The sequence below is a fragment of the Phalacrocorax aristotelis genome, chromosome 3 (genome assembly GCF_949628215.1).
Source record: "Phalacrocorax aristotelis chromosome 3, bGulAri2.1, whole genome shotgun sequence".
Classification (NCBI taxonomy): domain Eukaryota; kingdom Metazoa; phylum Chordata; class Aves; order Suliformes; family Phalacrocoracidae; genus Phalacrocorax; species Phalacrocorax aristotelis.
In genome coordinates, this window is record NC_134278.1 from 1208096 (window position 1) to 1223070 (window position 14975).

General features: G+C 53.0%; 1 protein-coding gene across 4 annotated transcripts in view; it reads right to left on the reverse strand.

Moving 5' to 3' along the window:
• Nucleotides 1-14975, reverse strand: part of OTOF (otoferlin) — a 93951-nt gene that overhangs the window by 39371 nt on the left and 39605 nt on the right. For all 4 annotated transcript variants that reach the window (XM_075086390.1, XM_075086389.1, XM_075086388.1 and 1 more), the window contains exons 4-6: nucleotides 5780-5853; nucleotides 3137-3263; nucleotides 2773-2827 (exon numbers count right to left, since the gene is read on the reverse strand). In XM_075086390.1, the coding sequence (XP_074942491.1) occupies nucleotides 2773-2827; nucleotides 3137-3263; nucleotides 5780-5853 (256 nt within the window). The remainder of the gene's footprint in view (nucleotides 1-2772; nucleotides 2828-3136; nucleotides 3264-5779; nucleotides 5854-14975) is intronic.

Genomic DNA, 14975 nt, shown 5'->3' on the forward strand with positions numbered 1-14975 from the left:
CCCACCATTTCATGGCTCAGGTCTCCTATATGCATGTATACACACATGCCATTTTATTTAAATTAAGTATTCCTGTATGTGGTATATGAAAAAAACCCCTACTTTCAACAGATTATGAGCAAATCATCCAGATGAAACACTTGCATGAATCTATGACACAGGAGTTTGTAATTCACAATTCAATCCACCTCATGACATTAAACTAATATTAGGTATTTAGATCATATCTGAATTCCTTCCTTGCAATGTGAAATTCATATTAGGAATTCCTGCTTGGATTAGTCCTAAATCTCTTAATTTAACTAAAAAACATAATGTTTAATTTCATGTAGACACCAAATCTTCTCAGTTCCCAGCAGCCATTTTTCTAGAGTCATCTCTTTAAGGTATCACGAGTTGGTGGTAGGATGGGTCACTCCCAGGTTGCAAAGCACAGGGAATTTGGGTATAATTTAAAATTATTTTTCTAAAATAACATGAGGTCTCAGTCCTGAGTCCTTTCAAGCCCAACAGATGAGTTAATTTACACGTGCCTTCTTTAGCTATCATTAATTATTTCTGTAACTTGAATATAGCTTTATCTTGAATCACACAATAATGGAAAACAGAAATCTATTAAAAATTAAAGTGTTATCTTTGTGGGGAGATTTCATTTTGGTAACATATTAAGAGGTTTGACTTTCAATCAGATTTCTTTAAAAGAGATTCAGATTCCAGTAAAAAAAAAGGAGGGGCGGGGGGGGGGATGCTGTGATGATTTAAGCCAAAATATTCTATTCCATTCTGAAGTGCTCCTAAAAGGCAGCTGATAAAGGGTAGCTGAGGCCTCTGAGGAGGGGGCAAGGCTGCCCGGCATCCATCGGGGCACAGGCTGACCTAGTGCGGGGGAGCTGAGGTGCAAAGGCAACCTCCGACCCCACACCCAGCGCTGCAGCGGCTCAGGGATCCCGGCTCAGGTCCGCTCCTCCCGCACAGCGTGGCACGGCGCGTGGAAACATCCCAAACGCCTTCTGGGGAGGCTTGCAGCCAGGGTCATCTCTCGCCGAGACCTCCCCTCCGCCCCTGCCCTGGCCCACACCAGCTCCTCGGGGTGGCCTTGCGGGGCTCCATCCTTCTTCACGCTTGGTCCCTCCCTCCCATCCCCTCCCTGCCACAGACCGGGGCAGTGTCTTGAGGTTTCCCAGGGATGGGGCCTGGAAGAGCGAGTCCTTCCCTTTTGATCTTCCAATGTTCCATGAAAGCCGGTTGTCAAAGGAAAGCAGACGCAGGGAGGTCAGCCGGGCACGCACCTTGTCCATGAACCAGCCTCGCGCTGCAAACCTTGTTACAGGGCTTCACCAGCACAGATAGAGAGGTCATCACCCCGCTCTACTCAACGCTGGCCAGGCCACACCTGGGGTCCTGTGTCCAGTTCTGGTCCCCGCTGTACAAAAAGGATGTGGCCAGGCTGGAAGGGGTCCAGAGAAGGGCCACCAAGATGATCAGAGGACTGGGAAGCTGCCATATGAGGATAGGCTGGGAGAGCTGGGTTTGTTCAGCCTTGAGAAAAGGAGGCTCAGAGGGGACCTCATCCCCATGTACCAGTACTTAAGGGGTAGCTACAAAGAAGGTGGAGACTCCCTTTTTACATGGAGTCCCATGGAGAGGACAAGGGAGATGGACACAAGTTGCTCTTGGGGAGATTCCGATTGGACACCAGAGGGAAATTTTTCACAGTGAGGCCAGTCACCATTGGAATAATCTCCCCAGGGAAGGGGTTGGCTCGGCCACGTTGGACACCTTCAAGAGCCGTCTGGACAGGGCGCTGGGCCACCTTGTCTAGGCTGGGCTCTTCCTAGAGAGGTTGGACTAGATGGTCCCTGAGGTCCCTTCGCACCTGGGATTCTGGGATTCAGTGATTCTGTGATTATACTCCAGAAATTAGCCATTCGTCATTAACACTGATCTTGTGCTCCTCCTGTTTGCAGTGGCCAAATAACTGGACCCTGTGTTCCTTCTGCCTCTTGGCTGTAATTTGTTTTGCACCTTCCCCCTCCTCTTTATGTCCTTTATGTTCCCCCCTCCTGGACCACGCAGACACACTCCCTGTAAGCCTCACGATCTGGTCTGCAGCAGGCACCGCAAATGTTATGCAATAAATCTCTAACAAAAAATCGTTATTTTCATTGTTCCAAGATATCCCCAGGAATGTGTTGCTGTGCTGAGGGGCAAAGACGTAAAGCTAAATTGCTGCTGAATCAGCACGGCTTGGTGAAAATGAGAAGAGCCAATTAATGAATCACGCTGGCACCGACTAGTAAAAGAAGAGGGGGCAGCGCGGATCATCTGAGCTTTGGGAAACTAAACGTGTGGTTCTTCTCACTCTAGATAAAGTGGCAGGAACGGAGCGCCGCTGGAGGACAACAGCAGCCAGGTACCCGCCTATCGCAGGAAATCCGGTGAGCAACGTACTGCCAGCCAGGGCTCACCAGTCTCGAACACTAAAGAGAACACTGAAAGCCTTTGGGAAGTAAGAGAAATGTATTGGAGATAGCCTCCCTCAATGACAGATTAATTCGGGCTTTCTGGGCTTCACATGATGGCAAAACCAGTTAATTACTTGACCTCGAGCTTATCGCTCAACCGTTTAAATGCCAGCTCCTGGGAAGCCGTGCTCTGTGAGCGCAGTGTGTTGAAACCCAGCACCAACTTGTTCCCTGCCGAAGAGTCCCCCCCAGCCCCTGGGCTGTGACCCCCATGAGCCGAGGCTGGGGGCACAACGTTGTCACCTACCTGGTAATCCATTGGCCTCCCAGCACTCGGCTCCATTTTGATGTCAGGCTTGGACCTTTGGAGGGGCAGAAGAAACCTTTGGTCAAACCACGGCTGGACTTGCTGCAAGCTGTGACAGAGCATTTGCAGGGTCACCCCCGCGAAGCTCCTGCCCTCTTTGAATTTGAGGAATACAAACCCTGGGGGCTGTGAAACACGACATTGGTGCTCTTTGTTGCGCCAATTTTCCTATTTCCAAAAAACCACCTGCTGCACAGGGCAATGTGATTTCCAACATGTCCCGTCTCTGGGGGCACGTGGTTGTGGGGTGTGTGCCAGCGTGCCCTCGCCTCCTGGCTGGCACGAGCTCACATCTGGCCCTCACCTCTTATTTGAGACATTGGTGGTGACAGCTGTGACAGAGGCCAAGGAGATGGTGTCTGGCTCCAGTCCACACGCCCGCCTCGTGGCTTTTCGGTCCAGGTCTTCTGCCTCCAAAACAGCGGGTTCATCTGCATAAAGGAGACAAGAGAATGTCTCTTATTATTTCCACTCTGTGAATAATTAAAGGCGAAGAGAAAGGTAACCAATACCTCCTATGAGCCTCACCTGATAATACAAAGAACAATGGTCACCAGGTCAGGTCACAGATAACCTGGTCTAAAAAGGGATTAAAAAAGACATGTTGCCTCCTGTGACACATTATTCCACCTGGACACTGTGCCTGTGCGTGGTTTTGTGATGGCAAAAAGAGAACAGAAAATGGCAAACACCCCGCACTTCAAAGGGGTGAAAGAGCATTTAAGCAATTGCTGCAGCTCTACCTACCAGAAGAGCAGTTGCAAAGACTCTACTTTAGGGTAGAGACCTAGCTTTAGGGTAGACAGGTCTGAAAAAACAGGAGAAAGGGGTTGTTTCCTAAGAATAAAAATTGCTGCAGGGAGGGTCAAGACCCCACATCCCACAGGCACTGAGACACAGCGGCGTTGCCCACCGGTCTGCGTTTCTACTGGAAGAAGTTGCTCAGATATTCCTTTCCCTGTGTACAACCCGTGTGCACGTCATGCCTCCCCCTCCTGCCCTTGCTCTGGTCAAGAAAGGACCACAAAGCAGCAACGAATTTTTTTATTGTTGTTGGGCCAAACCCACCAGTACAGATGTTGGGTCACTGGTTTGCTTTGGTGGCACAAGCCGTACGAATCCACTCGTACAAACACTGCTCCTGGGAAACAGTCCCTGCCTCTTTGCTAACCTAGGCAAGCTTGTAGCTTGCTCCAGGAGACCGGCATGCTCCAGGAGACCAGAAATCAGGTTTTTCACCATGTCTGGCCTGTTTTTGTGAGATAACATGGGCTTTTGCTGAAGCTGAAGTGTGGAGAGACACCCACTGCTGCGGGTTGGGTGGGGAAAGGGTGTCCTCAACTCAACGGGGTGTTTTTGAGCTTGAGTCAGAGTCACACCATCTGGGAAGGACCTAAGCAGGTTTGATCCTGCCACGTGCAGGCGGGCGGACGGACTCGCACCCTCCCAGCTTGCTTTTTGGTGGTTCAGTGGGTCTGTTTGACCTGAGCAGGACCAGCAGTCCGTACGGGAGGAAAGCAGACCGTGGCACAAGAGGGATGCTGGCTTGGCCAACAGGCAGAGGGTGCAACATCCACCCCGTGCCATCGCCAGCTGACCAGACCAAGGGTGGGATCACAGCCGAGACAGCACTGAGGCTGAGAGAGGAGGGGGCTGTTAAGAGAGCAGAGCCCCGGTGAGGTGTGTGAAAGCCAGAGGTACCCGGGGAAGGTTGAACAAGGAGCCCCACGGCTGTACAGCACTGACCACACCATGCAATATAGCAGCTGTGTTGCAGCCGTTCCCCAACCACGGGTAAATCCCCAGCTATGAAGGCACTCTACTATCTGTTAGCACACCCTGCGCCTGCCTTTGCATCCCAGCTGCTTTCTCCATGGTCTTGCGTGAAGCTCTAACCACGAGATGAATGCCCAGGCACTGGGGAGAGAGGGAGGCCACCCAGGTTTCAATGCCATGCCTTCTCACAGGCTGCCAATGCCTCTACCTACACCGGTGTCCCAGGCCAAATTCCCCTTTTCCTATACTCAGACCTGGCTGAAAACCAGTGGAGAATTGCCCAGGAACACTATCTAAAGCAGCGCTTTGTCCTTGCCTGCAAACATGCATTCCCCCATTTCTTTGCTGTTGAAACCCAATCCTTTGGCGTGAATGGGAACAACAACAAATTTCCAATTGCTGACCCCCTCGTGCGTTTCCAGAAAGGCATCGGATTTCTGTGCTGCTGCGTTGCTGAGCCAGGGGACAGGCAGCCCTGCAGCCCTTCCTCTCGCTGCGCTGCTGCTGCACCCTGCACCCAGCAAGGTGCAAGGGCTAAATCCTGCTTTGCTTTGCCACATTTGCAAATCATCTCTAAAAACAAGCTGGAAGCTGCCTGCATGACTGCCAGGTTTTGCCACAGTTGCACAAGGTGGGTGATATCTGGCCAAGCCTGCAGCGGGAGCCTCTCTCCATCAGTTCCTACCTCCCGCTTCCCCATGGAGCCCCTCGCTCCGGCTCTCATCCCGAGCACCCAACGCTCCCGCTGCGATCCCTGGGTTACCGACTGCCTGTGCCTGACCTCAGCCGCTTTGGGCACTGACGTTTTAGCAGGGCCTGCAGCGACAGGACAAGGGGTGATGGGTTTAAACTAAAGGAGGGGAGATTCAGGCTAGAGAGAAGGAAGGAATTGTTCACGCTGAGGGCGGTGAAAGCCTGGCCCAGGCTGCCCCGAGAGGTGGTCGATGCCCCATCCCTGGGAACACCCAAGGCCAGGCTGGACGGGGCTCTGAGCAACCTGCTCTGGCTGAAGGTGTCCCTGCTCACGGCAGGGGGTTGGGCTGGGTGCCTTTAGCGGTCCCTTCCCACCCAAACCACTCCATGGGGTCCCTCAGGTGCTTTCCTGAGATGCAAAGGGTAGCCAAAAAGCAGCACTGGAGCAGAGAACGACCTCCTCCCAGGAGCAACATACCTTGTTTCTGATGGTCATCCTTTGATGGACGCGTCTTGCCAAGCTTCATGGCTGAAAAAACTCCTTTCCCAGCTCTGGAAGAAGAAAGGGAGAAAAAAAACACCAACCCATCAATTACTGTATTTTTAGTGTTGTTTTCTGGGACTTGGGGGTGGGAAGAGGAGCCTTTCACAGCTCAAAAGCAAGAGAAAGAAATGCCTGCTGAAAGACTAAGCAGGGGCTGCTACAAATACACCACAGGGCAGAGTCAAGGTCACAGCTAAATGCCCTGCCTTTGAGTCTTGGGTCTCATTTTTTCCTCAGGGAATGCCCCAACTTTGGATAAAATACAAGGCTGGAGCACAGAGTTAGCAACTAACGAACTCTTTCCCCCCCCGACCCATGCCTCCCGTCCCCGCTCCTAGCCCCCGCTGCCCACGGACTCCCCATCTCTCCTGACCCGTTTGTGCAATTGCTCCCCAGTTACCTAAACCCGTTTACTAAAAATTAAAACACCCATCCACTTCCCCCACCACCTTGCTGTGAAAAATCAATAACCTCTGTGGCTGCATCAGCAGCAGACCTATGCAGAGCCTAAAGTCTTGCCGCAGCCCGTTGCAGCAACATGATTTTTCCCCTTCCAGCGCGGTAAACACCAGTACCAGATCAGCCTTAACTCCCCGTCTGCAATTTAGGCTGGGGTCAAATTCATTTGGGGCAGTTTGGGCTGGATTGGCTGATAAAATAATGATTTGCAAATGGCTTGCCTGTTGCTTGCTAAAAATATCTATCATTTCAAGGCAAGTTAAAGGAGTAAGACTTCTAGCTCCAAATGCTTCAGTGGGGCTAGGGCTAACTGCTCCAGCTCAGACATCAGCCTGTGCAACCACAAGTGCTCTCACGGTCTGGACTCCTACGTTACTTGGTGTTTGTTTCACACATCTACAGCAAATATAAAAACACAGCGTTTAGTAAACCACAGGATTTCTGCACCGCAAACAGGATTGCTCTCAAATGCAAAGGGGCAGAGGTTGTTAAAGGCAATAAGGGACTTGCAGATATTTTTGGGAAGCTGTTCCCTGTTGTTTGGAGGTAAATCCATGCTGCTGCTGCAAAGGGGCAGGAGGTTCTGAGCCACCCTGGTGAAAGTTATGGAGTTTGGCTGTAACGTGGATTTTTAGCCTGAAGATTCAGCTGAAAAATCTCACTAGGAGAAAAACTCCATGGGATGTGCAAAACGGAAAGCAGCAAGAAGCACAGGTCAGGCTGTGCAACAGCCCTGTTCTAAGGAGCAAAGAGCTGGGGAGAGAGTTGAAGGCAATGGCCTGTGACTGTCCCAGAAGCAGAAGGCGGTAAAGCTGAAGGGGAATTTCTTTTTAATCGGAAAATTCCCATTACCCGAATGTGCTGCTCTTTGCAGAAACCTCGCAGGCCTGATGGACACGTTCTCGGGTCAAGGGGCATCCTCACCTCCAGCCTGGCCCTCACCTCCGAGCCGGCTGCCAGGGCTCAGCGCCAGCCCTGGATGCAGCAGGGTTGGGGTGCGCTGCCCCTGAGCTGCGGGGTCGCCCCGTCTCAGCTTTGATCGCATCTGGCTGGGGACAAAGGGTGAAGTTCCACCCTTTCGGGGGTTTTTTTTGCAAGACAAAGAAGTCTCGGCATTGCAGCCAGGCTGATGCATTTGTTGTCTTAAATAACAACTGGAGGCTTGCAGGCTGCTGATGGAGCCAGAGCAAATGCGAAGAAAATTAAGGGGAACGGGAGGATAATTTATTCACCAAGGGAGGGGGGAATTCAATCGGGGCAGAAGGCCGGCATAAGATACGGGAACTATTTATAGCTGAGGTTTAATTGGGACTAAAGCACTGCTCGGGCCTCGAGGCAGTCTCTGGTAGCTGTGATTAATTCACGGGATCCTCAGTGAAAGGGCAATTTCTCAATGGATAGAAGGAGGAAAGACGCGGGCTAGGGTTCTGCGTCTGTCATTCATCCTGCCAGGGAACATCTGCCTCGAGGTGCTAAGGGGAAGGAACACTTTTAAGCTATTTGCAAACTATTGTGGTGTTTTTTTTTTTTTTTTTTTTTTTTTAATGAGCAAATGCTGTAACAGCTCAGGCTGTGAAACTCTGCTCTGAGACTGCTCTCCACCACGGAGTGTGGGAAACCCAGCAGCCACACAGCCCCGCAGTGAGACACTGCACCTCCAGGGTCGCTTACGTTACATTCCCTTGTTTTCAATTAATTTCTTTAAAATGAAGAAGAAAAAAAGCCCCACCAGCCCCAGAGCTGGCATGGTGGCAATGTGCTCCGAGACGGTTAGCGATAAAATCACTGTATCTGTCCCAGGAATTTCTGAGGTTCCTTGGGAGGTAAAACAAAGCAACTGGTGGTGGAGCCAGTAGGACTTTGCAGGGAAGATACTGGCAGTGCTGGTCCTCTACCAGGACCCAAAATAACATGGGCACTGAGGATGCATTGGGTCCTGGTTAGCACAGCATCTGGTGCCCCCATCAGTAAAACGATCAAGCTGGTTTGGGTTCATGTGGAAAAAGACTGGGATTAAGCACCGGGTCCAAGGAGCATCCGCTGAGACCCGTCCCAGCAGCACCAACCCAACCCAGCTCCTTCCAGAGGGATGCGAGTGAGAGACGGTGTCACCCCCCCCTCCCCTCCTGCAGCAATGAGCCCTCGCTGCCAGCTGAGCCTCAGGAAATGCCTGGGGGCTTCAGCTGCAGGAGCCTCTCGTGTGTCCCCAAAGACAATTTTACTACAGAAGAGGTCCCAGAAATGGGAAACAGCCAGATGCCTCTAGCACATCCACAAGAGGAGCCGCAGCTCTAGCTGGTTTGGAGAGCAGAGTCCAGCGGGCACAAGGTCCCTCGGTGGCATAAACCTTCAGGTGCTGTCCCCATGCCTGCATCCCGGTCACATCTCAGCCCCAGTTACCACATCTGGCGCTGCCTCCTTCCTGCACCACTGCGCTTACTGGTATTATCACAGTGGACTGGAGCTTGGGGGTCATTGAGAAAAGAAAAAAAGAAAAAAAAAAAACAGAGAAAAAAGGATAAAAAGTGGGTTTTGGTGGATTCTGGCAGCAGACTTTGTATGTGCTGAGGAGAAGGGAAGAAGCAAGGGAAGGATGAGGAAGGAGCCGTCCCAGATGCTTCGGAGCAGATGCTCAGCAGCTCACCCTTGTCCCCCAGCCCCATCTGTCACTTTTTCCAAGCCAGGTGAGCACTGACACACCCCATGCAGCCCCCCCCTTCCCCTTCCCATCCCTCAGGGGTACTACCTTCACCCGCTGGCCATCCAGGACTTGGCTCCCCCCGGGATGAGGCTCTGGAAGAGCTCAGCTGAGCGAGGAGAGCGGCCAGCGGCACGCCTAGGGTGGCGTGGCCGTCCCGGTGCGGAGGGCAGAGCCGTGCCCCGTGTGCAGGTCGGGACCGGGCAGGGATGGGGAGCCCGGCCAAGCTCCCCTCCGGGCACAGCGGGGTCTTTGCAGCATTAAACAAAAGGTGGTGCCAACCCCTCGGCTGCTCCTGCCGGGCTTCCGAGGGTGCGGATGGGCAGCCGGCGCTGGCGGAGAGCTGACACCGTCATGAATACTACATGAGGACCCGTGAACCTGAGATGCCGGCACAATGTGTGGGGTGGCACTGAGGGCCCCTCCTTTGCCGAAGCCTGGGTTTAGCCTGGTTTCCTGAAGAACTGAGATGGTGGAGAGGAGGCTGCCGCCCCCCTCCATAACAGCGCAAGCCGCTGGCCCCTTGCAAACCAAGACTGGGTTCCTGCAAGTTTGGGGGGGTAGGACCGAACACCTTGACCCTGTTCCCAAACAGGGACAAGCCTCCAAGCAAGCTTAAACCTGTATCAGACACCAGAGTATCCACCCAGCCTCCCACAGCACTCTCCTCTTGGATTTTCTGGTGTCTAATATGGGACTGAGCAGATGAATTATCTTCAGCTGATGGCAAAGCACACATCCACCATTTTCTGCTCCCAGAAGCACTTGGTTTTGTCCTTTACGGTTTCACCCATGTGGCTCTCCAGGAGGGGAGCACAGAGAGGAGCAGGGAGGTGGAAGCAGTCTCTCTTCTGGCCAGCTTCTAGTTAAAGATATGGTTGCAGGTTCCTGGTTAATTATTTATGGCTAAAAAGGACATTTTAATAATTGCTTTTTACTGGGGATTTGGGAGCAGGGAACAGGGTTTCCATGGCTCATTTCTTTGCAAGAATTACTCCTGTCAGGTGAGGTGCTGCCTCCATCACCCCCATGCTAAGGCTTCCAGTTCTCCCACCTGTACCAGTGACAGACCCCACTGCCAGCCCCACGGGGTCATCCTATGCATGCCGCCCTCAAGCCCAGGGAAGATCCCAACCCTCAGAGCCAGTCTGCCTCTTCCCCCTTCCCTGCATGGCCAAACGGGGGAGGGGAGCCAACCAAGGCTGCTTGGCACAGGGAGATCTCTTCTCACCTTTTCTTGAGCCTGCCCTCTCCCTGCTGACTGCTTGAAGATGAGAAACGTCCTTTCCCCACTTCATCTCTGCCTCCTCGCTTTACACCATCGATTAGGAGGGTCCAACAGTAAGATACTGCCATAAACTGGTCCTTAAACTGCAGTGCAATAAATACGAGCCAGAAGAGACCTCACTCATTGGGAAATGTCCTGTGGTGGCTGCAGGGATTGCCCCCTGCACAGAGGAGATTAGCCTGCACTTGTGAGACTCGAGCTTAAATTTCAGCACATCTGCTAAGCTGGAGGATGCTGCTGTTGGGAGAGAGCTCAGACACAGCCTAGCCTGGTATCAGTGCAAGCAGCTGGGGATAAAAGGAAGGCAGGAGCTGAAGAAACACATCTACAGGGATGATGTGGCAGCCTGACCTGTGGGCACAGGAGCTGTAAGGTTGGTGCTAAGTCCCATTTGCCCAGCCCTGCACCTAGACCCTCTCCTACCCTGAGCCCTGGCTAAGATATCCATGCCCAAGCCGGGAAACTGTCCCCCCCAGCCAGGACCCATCCAAACCCGATGGGAGCCAGGCTTCTCTCAAGACCTCACAGTTCCCTTCCAGTGCTGCCAGGGACTGCTCCAAGCCTGTCTTTTACAATTGGCTTTTGCTGTAGTTAAATATTCCCTGGGGGCTCCGAAGCCTCAGGCCACACACCCAAGAGACCCAAGCTCCTCCAGGGCTGACAGGCTCAGCTTTAGAGAAAAGGAGAGCACACCATGTACCCGATCAGCCACAGCGTGAGCTAGGAAAGCTGGAAACAAGAAGGAGGAGAAGGAGCAGGGCGAGCAAACCTACTTGTGCTCCTTCGTCTTCTCTTTGCCTTTGCTGGAGCCGGTGGCCACGCATCAAGGGAACAAAAGGCAAACAAGATTCAGTGCACTTCAAGGGCTTTAAATCAGAGCATAAAATACAAAGAGGCTGCTCTTCCCTTTGCAGCTTCCCCGCTCCTCACGAGTGCTCCAAGGGCCCCATCCCCAGGCTGCGGTCATGGGCAACCTTCCTCAGCAGGGCCGGCCCCAAACACCTCTGTCCTGCCTACATCTGTAATTTAGGTGTATAACAGCTCTGCGTTACCCTCTGCTAGGCTGGAGGGGCTTAGGAGAACCACAGCCTCCTGTGCTGGGAGATGGAGGTGATGGGCATTCACTGGATGTGTGTATGGGGCCAGTAAAGCAGCTACAGCTGTGCGTGCACGCATGTGAGTGGGGTGCTGGGGGTGCTCCCGGGGCAGGAGACAAGGCTTCTTCTCCTTTTTGGTAAAAGTGAGTGGTCTTCCTAATGCTCCCACAAAGATGTATTTATATCCTCCCTCCAGAGAGGGCTCAGCTGGAGGAGAGGGGCTGGACCTCAGGGTCCTCATCCCTGCCCAGACCAACGCCGTGTTCTACCATGCAGGAAACACCGGCTCCTCACCTTGCTGTTTCTCTTTGCAGAATCCTGCTCTGCCTCTGCTTTCTGGCTTTTCAAACCTGTTTTCCTTCTCTCATGGATCCTACATTTCTCTGGGTCCTGCCTCCCTGTATTCCACCCCCGTCAATCTTTCTTCCCTGGCTAATCTCCCTGCACCAGCAGAGTGGTGACCAGCTTTAGAAAGTTATCAGGAGGGCTGATTTTTAATTGCAGCTAATTACTCTGCTTCACCCCGTGGCCGTGTCTGTGCTGGGGACATGGGGCAGGAGGGTGCCTTCAGAGCATGGACCTCTGTGTGCTGAGCTGCTGGAAAACCACCCAGAAAAAACAAAACCAAAACATTTTTGTTTGAGGTGTTGCTGGATGGGTTTTTAGAAAGGTGACGCTCGGAAGACCGGCTCCAAGCACAAGGTGGGGGGCAGGACCCAGCGCTGGGTGGGAGTCTGGGAAGAGCAGGGTCCTCCCATTCAGCCCAGCGTGGGCAGGCATCTGCTTAGAGCCTGGACTGGAGAACAGCCAAGGAAACCCATCCAGAAGCTGCTTCTGAAAGCAGTCCTGCTCTCTCCCTGCACCGACACTTGCTCTGGGACCAAACCAGCAGAAGTTATTCCCTTGCCAGCTGAGCTTGTCAGGGGAGCAGCAAACACCAATGCAGCAGCTCAGCTGGTTCATCTGCATTGTAAAAGCTGCCCTAGTGCCCCTGCCCAGTGCTGGGAGAGGATTTAAATCACTCCATGCTTTCTCCTGCAGCTCATGGATGTGGTCCGTGGTCCCTTCAAAGCCATGGCTTGTCACCATCTCACCCAGAGCACAGCTGGTTTGGCTGGACGTGAATGCACAAGCCCTTTGCATCGCTGTAGGGACCAGCAGCTGCATCTCCCCGGGTGACTCGCTGCTGCGGGATCCTTCCCTGCTGCAACCGGGCTGGGAAACCCTCCCTCCCCACCAGTGCCCATCCAAACTGCCCTGGGGTGCCAGAGACTCTGGTGTCATCCCCCCCACGCCAGGATGGGGAGCAACATCCCCAGGTGGGTGGGACAGGGCAGTGCCTGAGCCTGCGCCCTTTCCCTGTTCGTTCCGCTGGTGTAAATTAGGCCTGGATGAGGGATGCAAGAGCGTAGCTGCAGCTGCCCTCTTGCTCTGAGTGACTCCCTCCTCCTGCATCTCCCTGCTCTCCTGGCTCCTGCATGCAGCAACACGTGGTGCTGCTGGCCCTGGGCACCCGGACCGTCAGTGCCTGGGTGAACGAGGCGATTGCACTGTGTGAGATTCTCTATAGAATATATCTCTATAGAATCTCTACAGAATGTCTATCTAGAAAATAGAATCTCTGTCTAGAAGGTATCTCTATAGAACTGCTATCCAGAGATTCTTCTTCAAGGGCCCGGTGGAGCAGCTAACGCCAGATCACTTTTTCTCCCTCCCCTCCTTTATCCCCTGCCCCTTCCACACCAACCCTCACTGCAGAAGGTGCCTCTCTGACTCTGGACAGCCACAGTTTGGGCTTTGGGTGCCTGAAAAGGGCATGGATTTCCCATTAGTGGCACCACCAAAGAATTCTCGTTTTATGCCTTCAAGCAGCTTCAGTGCCTTAAGCACTCTCACTGGCAGAGGTGAACTTGTGGTCCTGCCCTGCAGCGTTTCAGGGGGATGCAGCGTCACTGCTGTGAAGGGCTAGAGGCTGGAGCTGGAAAATGAGCCCCGGCACAGGCAGGGACGGGGGACTCAGGGTACCTGAATGGTAACATGAGATGTCTTTTCTCTTTCCCCTTAGCCTTAGCTCTGCAATCACAAAGAGCAATTCATTCAGACGTGATTCATCCTGCTGCAGTGACAAAGACCCTTGCCCGCCTTCTCCCCTCAAAACCCCCATCAGCAACATGCACCAAGCAACCCACCAAACCCAATTTGCAAGCACGCCAGAGGGAGATCTTGCTGCAACAGGGCTTCCTAACCCACTGGCATCCAGGGAACTGGGTACAGAGATAGTGACAGTGCTGGTGGTGCTGGAATGAGCAGGGGGGCAGAGAGTGCATGAACAAGATAGAACAACTGGCAGAAAAAAAGCATTGCATCAGGATGGATGGATAAATAGTTTGGCGCTGGGCTGGCTGGCTGGTGTTATGGGTAGAAGCATGGACAGATAGTATCACAGCTGGAAGGATGGACGGATGGAACGGCACTGGGATGAAAGGACAGATCTGTGCTGCGATGGATGGATGGAGGGATGGATGGGTGGAGGGATGGTGAGAATGGCAGTGAGGGATGGAAAGAAATACAATGAGATGGATGAATGCATAGGATTGTATTGAGATGGCCTGATGGACAGATGGACAGATTGGTGGATGATGAGACTGCATTGGGATGAATGGATGGATGGATGGGTGGATGGATGGATAGACAGGTAGACAGAGATATATTATCCTCAAAGCTCCTTTGGAAGGAGCAGAAGGAAACATATACTTGCTGGGCATAGGGGAAAATAGACCGGATACAAAGAAGCCCCGCTTTTTGGGGAGGAGGGGATGTGGTGAATACAAGAAGGCTCTGCCCCCCATTAAGAAGAGGGCAGGAAGCAGTGAGGTCCTTTCCCTGGGTCCAGATGCCATGCAGGGATTGGTACAGCAACACGCATGTCACATGCATGCACACAGCATGCCCAAAGGGCCTGAGCGAAGCAGGGGTACCACGCCCAGTACCTGCCATCTTCAGGGTCTTCACTGTTAGGAAGAGACACAGCCAGGAGGATGAACAAGAGGAAGAAACAAACCCACCCAAACACATATACCCCCGCCGGGGCCCATGGGACCCAGCCAGGACAGGGGAAGGGGCTAATGGCTGCCACCACCCCCCAGGAGCGTCCTCCTGGGCTGATGCTGAGAAGGTTTGTTCAGTGCAAGGTACTGAGGAGATGCTGTCCTACAGCTCTTTGCCACCGCCCAGGTCCTGCTTGCCAGTGGCAGGCCAGCAATCTTCTGCAGGTTTTGTCTGCATCCTCTCCACCTCCCCCCAGATACTGAGCAGCAGCAATGAAGAACAGACTTACAGGGATGGTTTGGGGCTGGGATCGTTGTCCTGGACTCACCCATGCCAGACAAATTTACTTATACAGATGTATTCTTACTCATGGTGCCTTTGGGAGTCCACTAGCCCTATGGACAGGGTGACCATCATCATATTATGTGGGATTTGGCTGTAGAGGGACCACAGGACCTGTCTTTCCTTTGCAATGTGACATGGAGGAGGTTTGCAGGTGCGGCAGGGTCCCACAGAAAGCTCCTGGAGCACAGGGCTCAT